The sequence below is a fragment of the Monopterus albus genome, unplaced genomic scaffold (assembly GCF_001952655.1).
Source record: "Monopterus albus unplaced genomic scaffold, M_albus_1.0 scaffold128.1, whole genome shotgun sequence".
Classification (NCBI taxonomy): Eukaryota; Metazoa; Chordata; class Actinopteri; order Synbranchiformes; family Synbranchidae; genus Monopterus; species Monopterus albus.
Window position 1 is genome coordinate 2,209,052 of NW_018128008.1, and position 20,662 is coordinate 2,229,713.

Here is a 20,662-nt window from a genome sequence, read left to right on the forward strand (position 1 = left end):
AGAGTAGATAATCTGAAGCCCCATTAAAAACTAATCAAAAATGAAGAAATGCCAACTTGCACTATGATGTCATTTAGGATTAGAGTATTTCCTCTACTGGCACTGTGCCATTTTGTGGGAAATCTGCACCTAGCTGCTTTTATTTGAGTGAATGAGAAGTTATTGTTTGAAGCAAAGGGGCTGGCACAAAAAGGAGTCAGGACCTTTAGATAAACACAGATAATCTAGACAAGATTGAATGAGGTAGAATATCTACACTCTTACAACCCACTTATGTATTTTAAGATAATATTCAAGTCAACACTATTATAAATTTCAAGTTGATGTATCTTTGTTCTGTGCTGTATTTTTTTTCTAGGGCCTGCAGTCCCAGTTGGAGTGGATGTTCAGGTTGAAAGTCTTGATGCAATTTCAGAGGTTGATATGGTATGTCTGTACCAAAGTGTTAGTAAGACATTTATACATGTTGTTAGGTGATAAAGTACTGAAAATGACATTTATTTGTTTTTCAAGGACTTTACTATGACCCTCTATTTGAGGCACTACTGGAAAGATGAACGTCTGTCCTTCAAAAGCAATACCAACCAGAGTATGACTTTTGATGGCCGACTGGTGAAGAAAATCTGGGTACCTGATATGTTTTTTGTCCACTCTAAGAAGTCCTTCACACATGACACCACCACTGACAATGTCATGCTGCGGGTTTACCCCGATGGCAAAGTCCTCTACAGTCTCAGGTAATTCCCTCTGTCTGCCAGCAGGGCCCAACATGTATGAACTTACCAAGGATCATTGTTAGGTCAAAGACTGTTTAAATTTTGGGAAACACATTTAATTGGTTTTGATTGAGATGGACCTACTACTTACCTACAACTTAGAACTATTTCTTGGTGAATAATGGCCAGCCGCAGAGACTTTCCTGGGGTCCTGTTATCACTATATTTGATATTATCATGTTTGTACAATGACAAAAACCTATACTGACTGGATATCTGCACTAGGTGGATAAAAGTAACAGTCAACAGTTTTGAGACATAAACTCCCTAAATGTAGTTTTTATATTTCTGTTCATGAACAATTCTAGTAAATAAGATTATAGTAAGTAACAATATATAGTAAATAACACAGCTTTAGAGCTGTTAGTTTGTGTGTCTTTGAACATTAGAAAGAGCCAGGCTAGCTGTTTCTCTCTGTTTCCAGTCTTTATGATAGGATAAGATAATAACATCCGGATTCCATCTCTCTCCTTAACATATGGACAAAAGACAGATCATTTTCTCATCTTGCTCTTAGGAAGAAAGCAACTAAACCAATTTTCTTAAAAAATGTGATGTCCTGTAACACAAATTCTGATTTATCCATCCATCCATTATCTATACTGCTTATTCCTGAAAAGGGTTGTGTGGGGCTGGAGCCAATCCCAGCTGACATTAGATGACAGGCAGGGTCCACCCTGGACAGGTCACCAGTCTGTCACAGGGCTGACACTTAGGGACAGACAAGCAACCACACATACTCACACTCACTCCTATTGGCAATTTAGAGTCACCGGTCATCCTAAGCTGTATGTCTTTGGTGGGAGGAAGATGGAGTACCTGGAAAGAACCCAAGCAGGCACAGGGATAACATGCAGACTCCACATAGAAAGGCCGGCCCGGGCTCAAACTCAATTTATCAGCATGTTTACATAAACATTCAATTAAGGGACTATGTTTACTCTATTGTAAAGTCTTACTGGCATCAGTATCATTTCCAGCAGCGCACACACTGTACATTACCTAACTAACATCAAGCAGCAGTGAATTGCATTTTGTTTTTTGTTTTGATAGTGTTTCAGTGCAGCAAACAGTGCAGCTCACCCTGAGTAACACTGAGTGATGCCAGTAACACTTTTTCAATGCAGTACAACCAGATTTTGAGTAAGTAAGGAAAAAAATGAATTTACTGATAAAGAACTCTGCTGTCTGTGATTTGTCAAGAAATGAAGTGTGGATTCACAGTATAGAGGTATGCTAAGAACTACTAGTAATATGACCAGTAGCAGAAGGACAAGCTATAGCATTCAAGGTGACCATACAATTGAAGCAACACCCAGCTAAAACAGTTTCAACACAAACTGAGCATTCTCACCTTCATAAAGCAGGATTTACTTCATGGGTTTAATAAACTGAGCAGTTTTCGCTCAATGTTCCCTGAAAAACAGTATCCTTGCAAACTTCACAAAATGGATTTCAGTATAGCCCACTCTTTATCATAGTATTTGATACATGCTGTATCAGTGGGGCAGATTATGATGTTAGTGGGTGTGCTGAGATGTAACTGTCATTGGTTGTCCCACAAGACAAAATGCCACCAGCTGTCACAGTACAAGATGTGTATTTAAGGGGATAATGTTCTGCCAATTATGGCCACTAATACAAATGAGCACGACCTTGTCATTTTGGCAAGCAATAGGAGGGTCTGATCCAAGATAGTTTATTTTGTAATCCACATTACAGAGCTTGGCAGAGAGTAACAGCTGGCCATCTGCCTCCTGTTGTGAATACTCGCACATAGCACTGCCTTCCTGGCAGACTGTCACAAACAAAATTTAAATGATGGCATCACCATTTGCAAATCTGGATTCACTGGTATTCACTATTTGGTCTGAAATAGTAAACATGTTAGAACTGAAGTGAGGGATATACTGTACATGTGATTCATGGCAGGGGCCAAAAGATCAGAAAGAACACCCCAGACAGATGAAAGATTTTGTGGTAATCAAAGAACCTGATCTTAAAGAGGACTGTGGTACTACCCTACCTGGGTGAGTCTATAGTACATGCATCAGGAGAAAGTAGTTGATAGTAAATAGTGTATAGTATAAACATGCTCATCCCCCATAGCCAGTTTTAATCTGTGTGAGCCTGGTGCTGGTTGGAGAAATTTCAGAATAAGGCAGATTGCCAAGTGAGGATGACAGTCTGTTGACCTCAGCTGCAGACCATGTAGCCTTCTCTTATCCTGGGAAATGGATTATGTGTTTTCATTTATGTGCTGAAACCCTGTATTGCTTGTGAATATGTTCTACTGAATGTTAGATATGTTTTATGTCCTCAGTGAAAAATCTATTGGGCCATCTATACACACACACACACACAAACACATCCTTGTTTTTGTCACTTATTAGGTCCCTGCATAAACTTACATTAATTTCCAGGAGACTTCCCTCTCTGACTTCTCATTTGTGGATCCTTTGGCTGTGTGTGTTTGCCAGCACTGACCCTGGACTGCTATCATCGACCTGATTGTGTTTTTGGACTTCCGCATTGTATGCTGTGATTTATGCTCAGTAAAGAGAAAGCTATCTGTTTATCTTGTCTGGCATTATAATTGAGTTCACCTTCCACATTGTTGGCAGCTTTACTCACCAACCCTGACATTACAATCTGGCCACCATGAACTCAGCCAGCAGGGAAGACAGTGACTGGCGTGTCAGTATGGAACAAGCCATGATGCTCCGGGGATAGTCCTGGGTGAGATTCAAATGGAGCTGTGCCATTTGGGTCGCAAGGACACCGGGAACACTGCTGGTGAGGCGTGTGCTTTCCCAGCCTCAGCTGTACAGGAGCCCAGGCTTTCTCCGCCAGAATGGTACGGAGGAGATATTGGAGAGAGTCAAGCGTTTCTTACGCAATGTGAGATACTATTCGAAATGCAGCTGTCAGCATTCCCTACTGAAGAAAGTGGCCTATGCCTTGTCACTGCTGACGGGACGAGCTAGAAAATGGGGCACGGCTGAATGGACTGCGTGAACAGACTGTTGCTACACGTTTGCTGACTTTGGAGCAGAACTTACCTGGGTGTTTGATCCCTACTGTTACGACTCTGCCACTTCTCCTTCGATGCTGACGCTGTCACAGGGTTCCAGCACTGCAGTTGACTACATCATTACATTTCGTACTGCAGCTACTGCCAGCGACTGGACCGAGCCTGCCTTGGTGGACGCATTCTACAACGGCTTATCTGACCAGCTCAAGGATGCCCTGACCGCCTATGATCTTCCAAGAAGACTGTGGCCGCTTATGGACCTGGTCACTCGCGTAGACGGGAGATACAGGGGCGTCAGTCTGAACGCCACCGGGGACCGTCGCACGCTAGCCCTGGCACTTCATCGGATTCTCCAAAGCCTATGCAGCTTGGGAGGTCAAGATTAACCCCGGAGGAATGGGAGCACAGGTTCAAACATAATTTGTGCTTATATTGTGGGGGTCCAGGACACCGAGCCTTCTCATGTCTGTTAAAAGGTACAAGGCTCAGCGCAAAGGGGAGGGCGCTGCTGAGCCATACTGTGACAGGTATAACCCCTTCTTGTCCTATTGTACAGGCTCTTCTCTCTATTGATGTACATGATATACAAGTACCGGTGTTCATCGACTCTGGGTCTGATGCTTGTTTTATGGACCCAGCATTCATTCAGAAACATCAGATTCCTCTATGTACTGTTGATCCTGCTGTCCTGGTTCATTCGCTCAATGACAAGTTTTTGCACTGTGTTACCTCTCAAACTGTACCGCTCACTCTGACTATCGAGAACCACATAGAAACAATACAATTTATGGTCATGCATTCACCTCATCATTCAATGGTGTTAGGTTACCCCTGGTTGGTTAAACATGGGGTCAAGATTGAATGGGGGACAGGGAGAGTGGTTGAGTGGTCAGGACAGTGTGCAGAAACTTGTCTACAGTCTGTTGTCAGACAGTGGATAGAGAAGACAAGGGTGTTGGAAGTTATCCCAGACCTTGACAAAGTACCATCAGCATATTTATGTCAAGTGATTTATGTCAAGTGTTTAACAAGACTCGTGCCACTTCTTTGCCTCTGCATAGACCCTATGATTGCTCTATTGACCTGCTGCCAGGTACTATTTCCTTTATCAGTTCCTGAACATAAAACCATGACAGGATACATTATGGAGGCTCATAGGGCGGTGCTGATTCGTCCCCCCTCCTCCCCGGCTGGGACTTTTCTTTGTGGGTAAAAAAGATGGAGGACTAAGACCCTGCATAGGCTACTGCGGGTTAAACAAGATTACCATTAAGAACAGACGCCCCCTGCTTCTGATGTCATCTGCTTTCAAACTGCTCCATGGTGCACAGATTTTCATCAAACTGGACCTAAGAAATGCTTATCACCTAGTACACATGAAAGAGGAGGATGAGTGGAAGACTGCCTTCAATACCCCATCTAGACATTATGAATATCTGGTGATGCTGTTCAGGCTAATTAACGCGCCCGTGGTTTTTCTGAACCTTATCAACGATATACTTGGAGATATGTTGAACAAGTTTGTCTTTGTTTATCTAGATGACATTCTCATTTTTTCCTCCTCTGAGTCCGACCATGTCACTCATGTTAAAGCAGTCTTGCAATGGTTACTCCAGAACAACCTATATGTCAAAGCTGAGAAATGTTGTTTCCATGTCTCTACTGTGTCGTTTCTGGGGTTTGTAATCTCCACAGGTCACATCCAGATGGATCCTGCCAAGGTCCAAGCAGTGACAGCATGGTCCACGCCTACTTCCCATCAGCAAACAACAGTTTCTGGGGTTCGCTAACGTTTACAGGAAGCTCATCAAGGACTACAGCTTCATTGATGCTCCCCTCCACAGCCTCACATCCAACACAAAACAATTCACCTGGGACTCCTTGGCTGAGAAGGCGTTCTTGGCCCTGAAACAGTGCTTCTGTTCCGCCCCTATCCTCACCCTGCCTGACCCAGAGAAACAGTTCTTTGTGGAGGTCAATGCTTTGAACTCCAGGGTAGGGGCGGTGCTGTCCCAGCGCTCTGCTCAGGATGGGAAACTACACCCCTGTGACTTTTTATCTAAGCACCTCTCCCAGGCCAAGAACAACTACAGCATCAGAGAAAGAGAGCTGCTGGCTGTTAAGTTGGCGCTAGAGGAATTGCGGCACTGGTTGGAGGACACCAAGCAGCCATTCCTGGTCTGGGCTGATCATAAGAACTTGGAATACTTACAGATGGCCAAAAGACTGAACCCCAGACAGGCTAGGTGGGCCCTCTTTTTTGACCGGTCCAACTTCTCTCTCTCTTTCTGCCCAAGTCACTGCAACGGCAAGGTGGATGCTCTTTCATGCCAGTACACCAGAGAGGAGGAACTCGCAAAGCCAGCTTTCATCCTGCCCCAATCTGCTCGTGTGGGAGCCACTCACCTCAGCATCGAGCAGGAAGTCATCGATGCCCAGGAGTCAAAACCGGGTCATCCACCTGTCCCACAAACCATTTGTTTGTCCCAGCTGCACTGTGCACCACAGTGCTGCAGTGATGTCATGCCACCAAACTCACTTGCCATCCCTGGAGTAGCACGGACCTGCTACACAATACAGAGATGGTTTTGTTGGCCCACTTTGAGAGAGGATGTTCGTGAGTTTGTGGCCGCCTGTTCAGACTGTGCCAAAAGTAAGACTTCCACCGGCAAACCTGCAGGACTGCTGTGTCCTCTTCCTGTGCCCCAGAGACCATGGACCCACATCTCTGTGGACTTTGTCACCAGCCTGCCTGCATCTCGAGGTAACACCACAATACTCACTATAGTAGACCGGTTCTCCAAGATGGTTCATTTTGTTTGCTTACCTAAATTGCCGTCAGCCAAAGAGATGGCACAGCTACTCATTCAACACGTATTCTGCTTACATGGCCTTCCCAGAGATGTGGTGTCCGACAGAGGACCCCAGTTCATGGCCCGGTTCTGGACTGAATTCTGTTGACTCCTGGGCATATCTGTCAGCCTGTCTTAAGCTTTCCACCCACAGACTAACGGGCAGACTGAGCAGATCAATCAACAGCTGGAGACTGGCCTGCGTATCTTGTGTCACCAGGACCCTTCTCTGTGGTCAGAACACGTGACCTGGGTGGAGTATTCCCACAACTTCCTTCTACAGCCACTGGGATGTCTCCCTTCGAGTGTGTTATTGGCTATTCTCCACCCTTATTCCCCAGTCTAGACCCAGAGATTCAGGTGCCATCTGCATCAGCCCTGGTTCGTAGATGTCACCAAGCCTGGAGGAGAGCCCGCCTAGTCCTGCTTCGCTCTGTTACTGTACTGTCTGGGGTACTGTCTCATCTACATCTGGTGTCATCCTCCTGCTGGTTTTGTCATTCGGGTTTTCCTTTTTTTTTTTTTTTTTTTTTCTTGTGGCCTCCTTCCTGTCCCTCGCCTCCCTCCCTGGCCCTGTTCTGGTTTTGGTTTTTGTTTGGATGTATCTCTCCTGCAATTGTTATTTTGCAGGAAAATTTACATCACAGTTGACGCAGAGTGACGTTGCGTTTCGCCTTTGTTGCAGAATCCTGGCCTGCTGTTTGAATTCACAGGCTGGCCTGTGATCATACCGGCCTTAGCTTGATCTGTATGAACAGCACAAGGGCAGGATGTTGGTGATGGTTTGGAATGGCAGTAGTGCGAGATCTCAGTGTAAAAACGACTACATAGTGAGGACTGGCCAAAAATGTCCCCACTCAATAGAAAAATAAAAAAACAAAGAAGCAAAAATACATTTTTTTGGTTCTCATTATATAGCATGCACAAGAACAAACACACACATCCCCCAGATTCTAGAACCTGGTGGTGGTGGAGCAGAATCAGGAAGGGGTTGGTTGAAACCTTTGTAATGCGTCTCAGGACATCATGGATATAATGGCTATGGAGGTGATGGGGAGGAGGTGGGTAGTGTAGTCCTAGGCCTGTAAGACAAGCAGGCAGAATTACATTGATTTTTACAGGATAACAGCCAGTGACTGATTGGCCTGATGAATGCAGAGAGGCACAGAAGTTATTTTATAGTTACGTGGTCCATACACCCTCCACCATGTATGTTCTTGACCTACAGTATCCCTCCCAATAATTATTGTGTTCAACAGCTGTTGTGTAATGTATCTCAGGCTCTGCCACAGGGTCCCTTTGAGTCAAGCTTACCCAAATTTGTTTGCATATTGCCACAATAAATGGTTAAATCTGGAAGCAAAAACCAGACTGAATTTGAGATTTATGCCATATGACTCTTAATATTCAAGTATCTGAGATTCCCAAGAGCACATGAAAATACCGTGCCTATGTCTAAATAAACCACCTTGTTTATCCCCTTCGCTGATAGAGTGAGGTTATTTTGTGTTAAGGAGTAAATGTTATATCATATTTAAAAAAATAAATATGACAATGATCCTCATATCCTAAGAGTATAACTAAAATATCTTTTCTCTGGTAACCTATTACATTACATTACTACATCTAATTGTTTTGTCATTGCAGGGTGACAGTCACAGCCATGTGTAGCATGGACCTGAGCTGCTTTCCACTTGATACACAAACCTGCTCTTTGGAAATAGAGAGCTGTAAGTAATGTACATGATCCAGCTTGATGGCTTTTCCTCTCCTCTATAGTTCCACAGAACCACTGGGTTGTTTGTTCTTCTGGTTCATTTGTTGTCATTATGTAAATATTAAGGAAATAAAATTCAATGCGGAGTACAGGAAAGCCCAGTATGAGCTACAGAAGTCCATCAGAGCTGCAAAGAGAGCATACTTCCAAAAACTGGAGAGCTACTATATGAATAACAACACACGCAGTATGTGGCAGGGAATCCAGGCAGTCACAAACTACAGGAACAAATCGACAAACACAGCCCCCTAGGATGCCACCCTCCCGGACAGCCTCATCAACTTCTATGCGAGGTTTGACAGGTTGAATACAGACACCCCCTCAAAATCCCCCTCTGACCCAGGGGACACTGCTTTTCAGGTGACGCACACATAGGTCCTGAAGGCCCTGAGACAGGTAAACCCCCATAAGGTGGCAGGACCAGACGGTGCCTCCCTAGAGTGTTGAGAACCTGTGGGGATCATCTAGCTAGTGTGTATATAGACATCTTCAACCTGTCTTTAACCCAAGCAGTAGTTGCCTACCGCCCCAACAGATCAGTTGTCGACGCGACGGCTCTGGCTTTATTCCATACCCTGAAAGACCTGGACAACAGCAGTACATATCCTAGGATGCTCTTCCTGGATTACAGTTCTGCATTCAACACCATTCACCCGGGTAGGCTGATTGGGAAGATGACAGATCTCGGTGTCCCAACCCCCACCTGTAACTAAATTCTGGACTTCCTGACTGAAAGACCACAGGTAGTGAGAATGGGAGGGAGGGTGTCTGCTGAGCTCACAATCAGCACAGGCTCACCGCAGGGCTGCTGTCTCAGCCCCAAACTCTTCACCTTGTACACCCACGACTGTGTCTCCAACAATGACAACACCATCATCATTAAATATGCTGATGACACCACCATTCTGACCCCAATTAGGTCCTATACATCCCTTTTTATTGTGGAGTGTGACTCCAATGGAATTCAGTGGAATCTAACCACTCCCACAATTCTATTTTTCCAACTTTCTTTGTAAAAAGGCAACTTAATGAGCTACAATGAATGTCCCCTCTTTCACTTTCTACAGAGGTACCGTGAGAGATTTTTATATTGCCACACTTATAAAGCTGAGTCCCTTGCAGCTACACTGGTCAACAAAATGACAGTCTAAGCCTGAAGTCTAAGCCTTAACTGCCTTTCCCAGAGACTCCTGAGGCCCCAGTTCTCTGTGATGCTAACTTACTCTGCCTCAGCCCTACTTAAAAACTGCATATATCTTATCTGCCTGTCTGCTACAGCATGCCATACTGCCAGCGTTTCATCATTGCTGCAGTAATACAAGACGTGGGCAAAACTCATAAATGTCAGGCTCTGTTTAGCCAATCTGGATATATGAGTAAGGCTCTTTGTGGGCTGAGCCTCAGCAGAGTCCTGAAGAAAGACTTTTTAAATTTCAGCCTTCTGCTACTTATAAATCACAGCTTATTTCACTGGACTGTGTCCAAAAATGATTATGGTGACAAAGAAGAACAGCTTTGAATGTCTAGTAAAGATATTGCAAACTTTATCTCTGAAGAACTGCAATGACACTGCAGTAGGAGGTAAATTATCCCGGCATCATGAGACACTTGCATATTACATATTAACTGGGAGCCGTCCACACAAACCTGCATCAGCTAGCCAAAAAATGTGACATCATATGATCAAAATGATATGACACCTTATACTTTGCAATGTTGTATAAAAAATTGAGACTGTACAGGGTGATTTTATCTCCATTTTACCAAATTCAACCAAATGTTATTTTATATTAGTTCTATTAAAATTTGTGTCAGAGATATTATTTATGTTCTTTGTCTGTCCAGATGCATACACAGATGATGATCTGATGCTATACTGGAAGGAAGGGAACCGCTCACTAAACACAGATGAGAGGATCTCTCTCTCCCAGTTTCTGATACAGGAGTTCCACACCACCACTAAGATGGCCTTCTACAGCAGCACAGGTACTGGCAGAAGGTGCAGAGCTAACTTTTAATACAGGCCTACAGTATCTTTGGGCTAAGCTACTTCTAACAGCATCTCCTCTCCAGGCTGGTACAACCGTCTGCACATCAACTTCACTCTGCGACGCCACATCTTCTTTTTCCTGCTGCAGACCTACTTCCCTGCCACTCTGATGGTCATGTTGTCCTGGGTGTCCTTCTGGATCGACCGCAGGGCTGTCCCTGCCAGAGTGCCTCTGGGTGAGAGGGATTAGCCATTGTTAGATAATTGATGGAGTGGCTTAATTCGTAGCTCTCACAAATGAGCAGATTTTTCATATCATAAGCCACCAACTGACTAAAATGAAATAAAATAATCAAAGTGAAATGTATTTTTTCATTTGTATACAAGTGATGTTTGAAAAAAATATAAACTAAAAATGTTTGAAAAATAAAGAATAATTTTGAATGCTATTTAATAATCATGTTAGCAGTGTTTTAATGATAATAAGAAAGTTAATTTGCAATTTTATTAAATTTTATTATGGTTAATGTTTAATCATTATTAATGATTCATTTTAAAGACAGTGAAATGAAAAACACATTTTCCAATTCTGACTCTTTTTCCCTGTTAACTGTTCATTATCTCTTGTCACAAGCTAAATATGTCATAAATATAATGTGGTATTTTTATTTCAATCTCTTTTCTGTTTAATTAAAACATATATATGTTTGATAACTCATTTTGAACAAGGGGTAGTTACATAAATTTAACTAATCAAATGTGACTTGTAAATGTTGATTTTTTTTCCCCCCTCTTGTTTATTACTACAACTTGTATGTCTGATATGAGACTGCTTTTATGTGTTCTGAACATTCCTTCCTGCTTCAGGTATAACTACGGTGCTCACCATGTCCACCATTATCACTGGAGTCAATGCCTCCATGCCCAGGGTCTCCTACATCAAAGCTGTGGATATTTATCTTTGGGTCAGTTTTGTCTTTGTCTTCCTGTCAGTGATAGAGTATGCTGCGGTCAACTACCTGTCAACACTACAAGAGCGCAAGGAGCGGAAACTCCGAGAGAGGGTTAGTACCAATCACTCACCTTCAGGTTCACACATACCAAGAGATAGACGTACATTTACTTAAGTCACGCTACCGAGATGGCACTGCTGGTTTATTTGGTTTTTCAGTCAGCCCAATAGCTCAACAGTGATTGCTTGGGTTGTCATGAATTGCTGATACAGCTGTTTAGGATCCCAAAGACCAAATCCTAATAACACTAATGTTGCCCAACATCAGGTCAAAATTTGTGCAATACTTTGTTTTATGACCAAATACGTGCAAAAATAATGAGACATCCATCAGTCGCAGTACTTTGTGTTTAGTGTGTGCTTTAATATTAAATGCTAATAATGTTAGCATGTTAGCATCTGTGATGGTGAAAATGGTAAGAATACTCAGATGAACAGCATCATATTAGCATCGCCACCCTGAACATTTTAGATGTTTGAAGTCTTGTTAATATGTTTACCTTCTTTGATGAAAATGGACAAAAGCATTATGAAGATTTATCAAAGTAGTGATATGATGGAAACCAAAACAAACAAACAAAAAAGAAATTAGTTTTGAGATGCATCAAGGTGATGGCCAAAGTCCTCCTCAGCTGTCAAATCACTAAAGTCTTTCTCTATGTTCTTTTTATGTTATTTAAAATTTGAATTCCCTGCCTGGAGAGTGAGCAGTTCTGAAACTGTGCCTCTTTTGATATCATACCCTGGCATTTAATTGGATATGCAACGATAAATCCTCTCCCTGCACAGTGCCATGCATAAAGAGATAAATAAAAATAGCTGTGCTAAAGCTACACTAGGTGCCTCCTGCTAGGTTTGAAAAAAAAAACTATAGTTCTGAAACCTCCAGTTGAAGCCTCTAGTCTGCAACAGCAGGTTTGTCTGCTTCCCTTTCAGAATCATAATGATCCATAAATCTCTGCTATCTTGCCTATCCAGCTGCAGCCATAATGCAAGGTAACAACCATCTAGGGGCATTTGTATTATTCATTACGGCCTTTTCTGATTGGCTGGAGGTGAAGAAGAGTCATCATCTCCAGGCAATCAGAATAAGTTCCCATGAGTAATCTACATTTAAGTTAATAACATCTGAAACAGACTGATAGAGAACAGAGGTGAATCTGGGCTGTTTGGCAAGACTGATTTGGAGAAATATGAACAACTCTATGTTAAAATACACTCAATATTTATAAAGATGGGTCAAAAGAGGCCATAATAGCTACTCTTTATGTAAAATATAGTTTTTCTCATTCTTAAAATTTCAACAAAAGAAGATACAAAATTTTCAATAATCTGTGTGGTGGCTCTTTGAGTTACAAATAGTTGCCTGGAGTGAAAAGCTTATTTGTACTGCGAGTTGTTTTTGTGAATATACAGTATTTGTTGTCTCCTTGCAGCTGCTGTGTACCTGTGGTTTGGCCCACCCTGGTATGATGTCAGCCAGTTACAGTGAGGTGGATACCAACACCACAGGGAACTATGGCATGCCAGAAGAGAACGGGATGAAGCAGGAGAGGATGTTGGTGCAGTTGGCAATGGGAAGTGACCAGGTCACTGGCCATGTAGGCTCCAGCACCTATAGTAATGTCTGGATCGACACACATGCAATAGACAAGTACTCTCGGGTCATTTTTCCTGGATCCTACATCCTCTTCAATATCATCTACTGGTCTATCTACTCCTAACACAGATGAGACTCAGACAAATGTGAAAAACTGCCCCTCTGCTTTTCACAGTGGGGAACAGGTGCACCTGGAAACAGTCTAACAGGAACGATTACAGTTGAATCTTTAGCTAGCCAGTCAAAGCACAACAATAACCCAGTCAAGGGCTTGAAACAAATTATAGGCAATACGTGCAAGCCACTTAGCACAGGTCCATTTGGCTGGTTCAGCTTAGTTGCTGTTTGTCTTTCAAGAGATATGTCTATTTTACACCTACTTTCATACCTAATCTGTTTGGTTCAAACAAACTCTAAATGTACAGACCCTGTCCACTTGAAGCACCACATTTCAGTCTGCTTTTAAGAGAACTGTGCTGTGTGTTCTATGTGGCATGAATACAAAGCTATCAAAACACAGGAGAGTGTGATAGTCTGTGATTTTAGCATACAGTATATTCAAAAGCTGTTAAATCTACTGTGCCCCTTTGGTGCTTTTAGGAACTGTCAAGGAAGTGAGTGAATGGGAGACACAATTTATTTGAATGATATAATAAAGTATGACAAAGTTTGCACAATCATTTGGAACCCACCAGAACATGTCAGTGTGTGGGCAATGAGTTTCACTGGTACGTCAGAAAGATGTTGAAATTGACATGTACTACTCTCTGGATCATTAAAGTCCAGGGGAAATTAAACTTTGTGTCTGCTACAGCTCACATCTGCTCTGTAAATCACTTGTCCTGTGAACTCCTTTAAAGAAATATCAAAAACCTGATTTTTGAAAGAGCCCACATAGGTACAGGGAGAACATGCAAACTCTGCACAGAAAAGCCCTGGTTTGGCCTGGATTTCAACCCATAACTTAGTTTGCTATGAGGCGACAGAGCTAACCGCTGCACCACCCTACACCTATATATGTAATTCAAGGCAACACTTCTGTCTTAACATCAGTTTATGAAGCTCAAAATGTTTGTTTTTGGTGAAATGGTCATAAATGTATAAATTCAATTATATGTTTACTATTGAAGTCATTGTTAAAACTGGTGTTGTACTGGGCTACATTATATTCAGAGGTGTCTCTATATTGCACTCAGTGAGTGCAATATAGAGACACTGCCAGCAACGGAGACTGTATGAGCACTTTATCAAACAGCTGTTGAACAAACAGAGCACAAACTTGCAGAAATGTGATGTCTTCACCACTTTGCCCATGGTCCACAGAATATTGCTTTAATGGTATCATGAGTTGCTCCTTGGAGGTTTGCACTCTCTGAATGCTGTCTAATTTGACCCGTTTCTTCATATCCTTGAACTTACACTTTGTTGTTGATGTTGGAGCAACTCTCAGATGGGATTGGAGCTTTCTCTACTTTTATGTCTCCATCTCTTGTAACTCGTCATCCACAGTACACAGTGGCCTAAAAATCTGTATTAAGTACAAAATCCTTGATTAAAATGTTTCTATAGCAGTTGTTTGGGAAATGGAAGATCCTGCTACTGGGCTACAAGGTCAGCAGACTATCTGACATTGTTGCAGTCAAATGAAGTCAGTTGGAGCAACAGATGACAGGAGGCCTCTATCAAAATTAAAAAAAAAAAGTGGTTGCTTTTAAAATGTCTCCTTATGTTACTCTCTATCTTATGCACCTCTGTTGTAACATCTGTTGTGGCTTATGTCATATTTTAGACAAAGTCAAGCCGGTACACACAGTCGACTAGCACTGAGAGCTTAGTAACATTGATTGAACAAATTCCCATATCCTCTATCCTAAAAAAAAAAGAAGAAAGGATTAATGTGCGACCATGACATAAAACTCTGTCAGCACAGTTGTGAGGTAGAGACTGCCTCTTGGTAACAATAGCATGCTGATGGTATTGTATTTACTATTTGTGATTGATTTCTTAACAACTATGTTCATGGCAGATGTCCACTGAATATCAGTGGGCTCCTTAACCTAAGAATCAGGAGAGTAGTCGTCTTCCAGCCATGATTACAAATGCCATCATCTGCTGTTGGATTGCAGGTGAGAGGAAACCATGGCTATCGGAGCGCACATGTCCAAGAAATTTAACCTGAAAGTGATAGAAATGTAGTCTTTTTTGCAATGCATGGTGTTAACAAGACAAGTATGAGTCTGCCTTGTTGGTTCCCTTCATGAGCGAGGTAATGAGAACTTACTGAGCAAGATCACTGCCATCAGGTAAAGTCAAATTGTCTAAGTCAGCCCTCATCACCACAGTGTATCGTCCCATTCATGGCCTGAATGCTCCTGAAAAGTGGTGTGGACCACTTATACAGTAAGGGCATATGGAAGCAGGAGCCTATCACAGCCAACATTTGGTGAGAGGCGATGTAAATACTGGACAGTGTATCACAGGGCTCATGTATAGAGACAGACTCACCTTCACACAATTTAGAGTCCCCATAACCTGCATGTCTGTGAACTGGGAAGAAGACACTGTAGCTGGAGAAAACCCACGCAGGCATAGGAAGATCACACAAACTCCAGACAGAAAGGCCCTAATTTGATTTTGAATCCAGAACCTTCTTACTGTGAACAAACAGTGCTAAGCAAACATGGTTTTATTTCAACTTGTGTAAAGATATTCCACAGAAATTAAAATGCAATAATGTTATATGTAATCACACCCGGCTCCGGCCCCTGTGACCCCCTTTGGGACTAAGCAGTAAAGAAAATGAGTAATCACACCCCTCTTTCATTGCCCACTTGTTTTGTGATTGGTCAAGTTACAAATCAGCCTCATCAGCAGCCATCCTTCAAAGTAAAAGGGCACTGATTTAATCTGAAAGTATTAACAAGAGGCCTCATTATTTTTATGACCATACAGTTTGATATACCATGTAATATTGTACAGTGTCAATGCAGTTTGTTCTTTGTTTTGCATTTTAATTACTTATCTTTATTATAATCATTTATACAATTGATTTAGTGTTTTCTTTTGCTGGTAAGTTTAATTGGGGCTGTGTGGTGAATCCCAACATCAACAATCAGGTCTCTCTGGCTGAGAGCCCCATCTATCTTCCTTAATCTCTTTTGATACCTTTCAGTGTTCCTGAAAACCACACACACACCCACACACACACACACACACACACACACCCCAAAAATTCAAGTCCTACTGCTCCAGGAGAATAACTCCCTGCTCAGTGTGTTGCTAAGCAGATATTGGACAAATGATTATACAGATTTGACTTGGATTATTCTGAAGGCATCTCAAAGCTGGACAGTATGTATAGTAGGAAAGACAAAACAGACCAGGGTCGGTGTCAAGACACTCACCTTAAGTCCAACATTGCATTCATCTTTGTGGAAATATTTCTATAGTCATCGAGATTGTATTTTCAAGGAAAAGCACATCATCCCAGTTTCTCCCACCACAAGCTGCTTTGTAAGTACTAGGCAGCATTACTCTATAAAGGGCTGTACGGGACTAGCATGCACCTGGGAGGATTTGTTTTCTTGTCAGAGCAAGAGAGACAGCAAGGGCATAATTTTTTTGTTTGTTTGCTTCTCGTGGCTAAAAATAAAAGACTGCAACAGTTTTGTATGAACAGACTTCTTTTGCCTGCATCCCTGTGGCATCCCAGTAGTATTTTTGATTGTCACTTTGTCTCAAGTTCAAAGTTTAAATTTAATAGCCACTACAGTATAGCATAGTATGGTGGATTCAGAAATTAAGGTACTTTGAAATTTCACTGGATTCTTGTATTATGCCATAAATGACTTCGCTAATTCTACATGGCATCTGCTAAGGTCCAAACTGTACTCTCAATTCATATAACCAGTTGTAGCACTTACACTGCACGCATGGGATAACACTGTTCTAAAATATATATAATATTCACTTAAGGTGAAGAATACAGGAATCTGCTCCTTATATATTTCTCAAATTGACCAGTATCACTGAAAAACTGCGGATAAATTTGAAGAGGGTTGTACATAGACAATCAAGCAAAAGTGTTAAAGAAAAAAAAATCGTTTCTCTTTTTGCCATCTCAAAGTAAACGGACACTGATTTTTGCACTCAACTGTAATAAGCACTAGACAGTCCAGATAAGAAGCAGAGCAGAAAACACTGCCATTTTTCTGTAGGACATTTGTTTTATTACTCTGAAAATGCAAATATGAAGATCTACAAGTTGACTGAGCAAGTTACATCTTCTGATGAAGATCACGTTGTGATGAAAAGCACCAGAGCTGGTCCTAAACAGTCCTTGTGGTTTTGTCAAATAAAGTTACAGTACCCAAGGTCTAGAGTTACCACTTTTTAGGCACACATTTACAATAAACCAAAACAATTTAATAGCTATGCAATAAATTCAGCATTTGAAGCCACATAAAAAAAACAATGTAAACCTAATTATAAAGCTGTATTCAAACATTAAAATACATTTAAAAAGATTTCCCATATACAACATTTTATTGTGTCCTACAGATTTCTTCCGGTTTTAGAGCCTGAGGCCACTGCTCCTCTCCGGTTGCACCTGCAACACACAGAATCATCACAAAAATGAAAGCTCAAGTCACATGCAAACATTAAATGAATCATACTGGTGTCCATCTTTCAGTGGCTGTGACATGCATAATCGTCTTAAACCAACCTCACTGCACATATGAGAACCAAATTAGTTTTCCACAACTTGATGTTATTAATGTGGTCATAATAGTAAACAGTGTCACTCATCAGTGTGTGTTCAACAGGTTCAATAGAAACTCAACTTTAATCACCTTCATAAATGACTGATTGCAGAACTGTTGAATTAGACTGATTTATTTCTAGATTATCTGATAATTTTGATTTATCTCGTAATAATGGCACAATATTTCTGTGTTTTGACTGCACAACACTATATTCCTGCACAAAAGCTTTATTTAAACTGAAGCTCAAGGATTCTGTGACTTAAGTACAGCCAAAGGTTTCTCAGGTTAATGTAAAAAACTAAAACAAAAACCCAAGTCATCATGTGGGGAAGGTGTGCATCACTGACTAAAGAGTATGGTTGTTCTCAATAAAGACATGAAAGATCAGAATTTTGTTGTTGTTTTTGTAGTGTGGTGGTTAAAAACAAACAAGGTACCAGCCCAGAGGTAATTTGTAATAGAATAGTGTGTAGTTCATATATAGATATTTGTAATAGTTATGTAAGGGTGAGCTAAGTGTTTATGTAAGCTTGATCTGTTTCTCTTCTCTTCTCTTGCTCAAGCAAGAATATCTTGGCTTGTGTCCTCCTTGTTTAATTTATGGGTAAACATCCAGAGAGAATTCCTCCTTGAATGGGGGATGGACATAGCTTCAGCCTTATGTGAACAGTTTGTATGCTCTGTTCATGTTTAGAAAAAGGAAATGTGCACTAGGTCAACGTGACCTAGAAGTTCATGTACTGGACATCTCAGACAATGCTTGGATGCTGGCATGGGACTGTGACTCTGGCTCAAGCAATAGGAGGCTGTGTAACTGCGAGAAGATAAAGGTTAGGACAGCTGTGGGTTTGGGGGAAAGAAGGAGTGATGGTGCTGCAGTTGTGAGTGTGCGTTTGGACCCGGCCCGGGGGGACTCTGGGCTCTGACTGACTGTACCTTGTGACCAACAATGACTGACTGTGACAATCTTCGTATTTAATATTTTATCTATTCCTTTGCAGGAGGAGTGATTCTGTTCTCTGTTCCCTAACTACCAGATTAACTACTACTCGGTTCAGAATAACTGTAATATTAAATGATTATTTAAATTGGGATGATTTGTCTGAATTAATTTAGTTCGTATCAGATCCTAACTACTAGGGTAGGCACATTATATTTGTCAGTACTCTTGACTTAGATGAAAATCAGATCACATTCTATGACAAATTAATGCAGAAAACCATGAAATTCCAAAAGGTTCACATACTTTTTCTTGCCACTGTAGATATGAATGAGTGGAAGATGGTGGCGCAAACAGTTGCAGCGGCTCGGTGCTTTCCTTATTGGTGCCTTGTATGGCTGTTTGTGTTCGGACAGTGTACTTTGGTAAACAAGTGTTACAATTGGTATGATCTCCTCAAGATAGTTGTTTGTTATGAGGAGAGCGTTTCATACGAGTGTCTTTGCTCACATAACATCCCAGTGGAGATAGCAAGGAGTCCCAGTTCTCTGTGGGGGGAGGGTGGTACTAACACAGCGGTTGTAGCAAGTCACTGCTCCCAGGATCTGGAATGTGTGACTGTTAAATGCAGACCCATTTATCTTCCCAGAGAGTTTACCAGTCATGATAACTGCCACCTATATTCCACCAGATGCAAACGCTAGCCTGGCTCTTGGACATTTACATGGCTGCATTAACAGGCAGCTAAGCAAGTACCGTGATGCGGGGGATTTTAATCATGTGGATTTAAAAGCAGTGCTCCCTAAATTCCATCAACATGTAAAGTGCACTACTAGAGTAGCTAACATACTGGATAAGGGGTAGTCCAACATCAAGCTGGGCTACAGGGCAAAACCACTTGTACACCTTGGCCAGTCCGACCATTTGTCTCTGCTTTTGATCCCTGCATATGGTCCCCGTAGGAAAACTCCCCACATCACCACAAGGACTTTTAAAGCCTGGCCAGAGGGTGCCTCTCATCAGCTGAGGGATTGTTTTACTAGGACAAACTGAAAACTTCCCAAACATCAGGACCTGGAGGCGTTCACTGACAGTGTTCTGAGTTATATTAAGTTCTGCACGGACATCGTCACAGTGAACAGACATATCCGGTTCTGTCCTAACCAGAAGCCCTGGATGACCCAGGAGGTCAGGTGGCTGCTAAGACAGAGGAACACTGCTTTCAAGTTGGGTGACAGGGGTCTTTACAGCATGGCCTGAATAAAGTTGAAGAAAGGTATTAGGTTGGCTAAGATGAACTACAGGAAGAGGATTGAGGACCACCTGGACAGCAACAACAGTAGACAGGTGTGGCAGGGAATTAAGCATCTCACCAACTTTAGGACCAACATGGGAGGTGCGGAGGGTGACGCATCACTGGCAGAGCAGCTAAATATCTTTTTTGCCCGTTTTGACATAGAGCCGCCACTCAGGACAGCCCCACCATGTCCTACAACCCACAGCGGCTTCACTTTTAGAATAGAAGAGCATGAGGTGAGGTATATGCTGTGGGCAGTAAATCCAAGGAAGGCCACTGGTCCGGATGGCGTTACTGGACATGTGCTGAAGGACTGTGCAGATCAGCTGGCTGGTGTCATGAGTATTATCAACCAGTCTCTGTCTCAGTCTAAGTGTTCCATTATGCTTTAAGTCCTCCACTATAGTACCCTTGCCCAAGAAACCTCATATCTCCAGTCTCAATGACTACCGGCCAGTGGCACTTACTCCAGTGGTGATGAAGTGCTTTGAAAGGCTGGTTCGGAGTCACATCATTGAAATGCTCCAACCAAACCTCGATCCACATCAGTTTGCCTATAGAGCAAAGAGATCAACAGAGGATGCTGTGGCAACTGCCCTTCAGGCTGCAATGTCCCAT

At 42.1% G+C, this 20,662-nt stretch overlaps 2 protein-coding genes across 2 annotated transcripts in view; one reads left to right on the forward strand and one right to left on the reverse strand.

Annotated features, from left to right (window-relative positions):
- LOC109967387 (gamma-aminobutyric acid type A receptor subunit rho1) overlaps positions 1 to 13,723 on the forward strand; it is a 46,273-nt gene extending 32,550 nt beyond the window's left edge. Inside the window, exons 3-9 of the mRNA XM_020612914.1 lie at positions 359 to 426; positions 514 to 737; positions 8,310 to 8,392; positions 10,285 to 10,425; positions 10,513 to 10,665; positions 11,297 to 11,493; positions 12,878 to 13,723. Coding sequence (XP_020468570.1) covers positions 359 to 426; positions 514 to 737; positions 8,310 to 8,392; positions 10,285 to 10,425; positions 10,513 to 10,665; positions 11,297 to 11,493; positions 12,878 to 13,165 — 1,154 coding nt within the window. The 3' untranslated portion in view covers positions 13,166 to 13,723. The remainder of the gene's footprint in view (positions 1 to 358; positions 427 to 513; positions 738 to 8,309; positions 8,393 to 10,284; positions 10,426 to 10,512; positions 10,666 to 11,296; positions 11,494 to 12,877) is intronic.
- A 3,525-nt stretch (positions 13,724 to 17,248) lies between these two features.
- The window catches only part of cenpe (centromere protein E), a 46,582-nt gene continuing 43,168 nt past the window's right edge, over positions 17,249 to 20,662 (reverse strand). The window contains 1 exon segment of the mRNA XM_020612882.1: positions 17,249 to 17,650. Within this exon segment, the coding sequence (XP_020468538.1) occupies positions 17,586 to 17,650 (65 nt within the window). The 3' untranslated portion in view covers positions 17,249 to 17,585.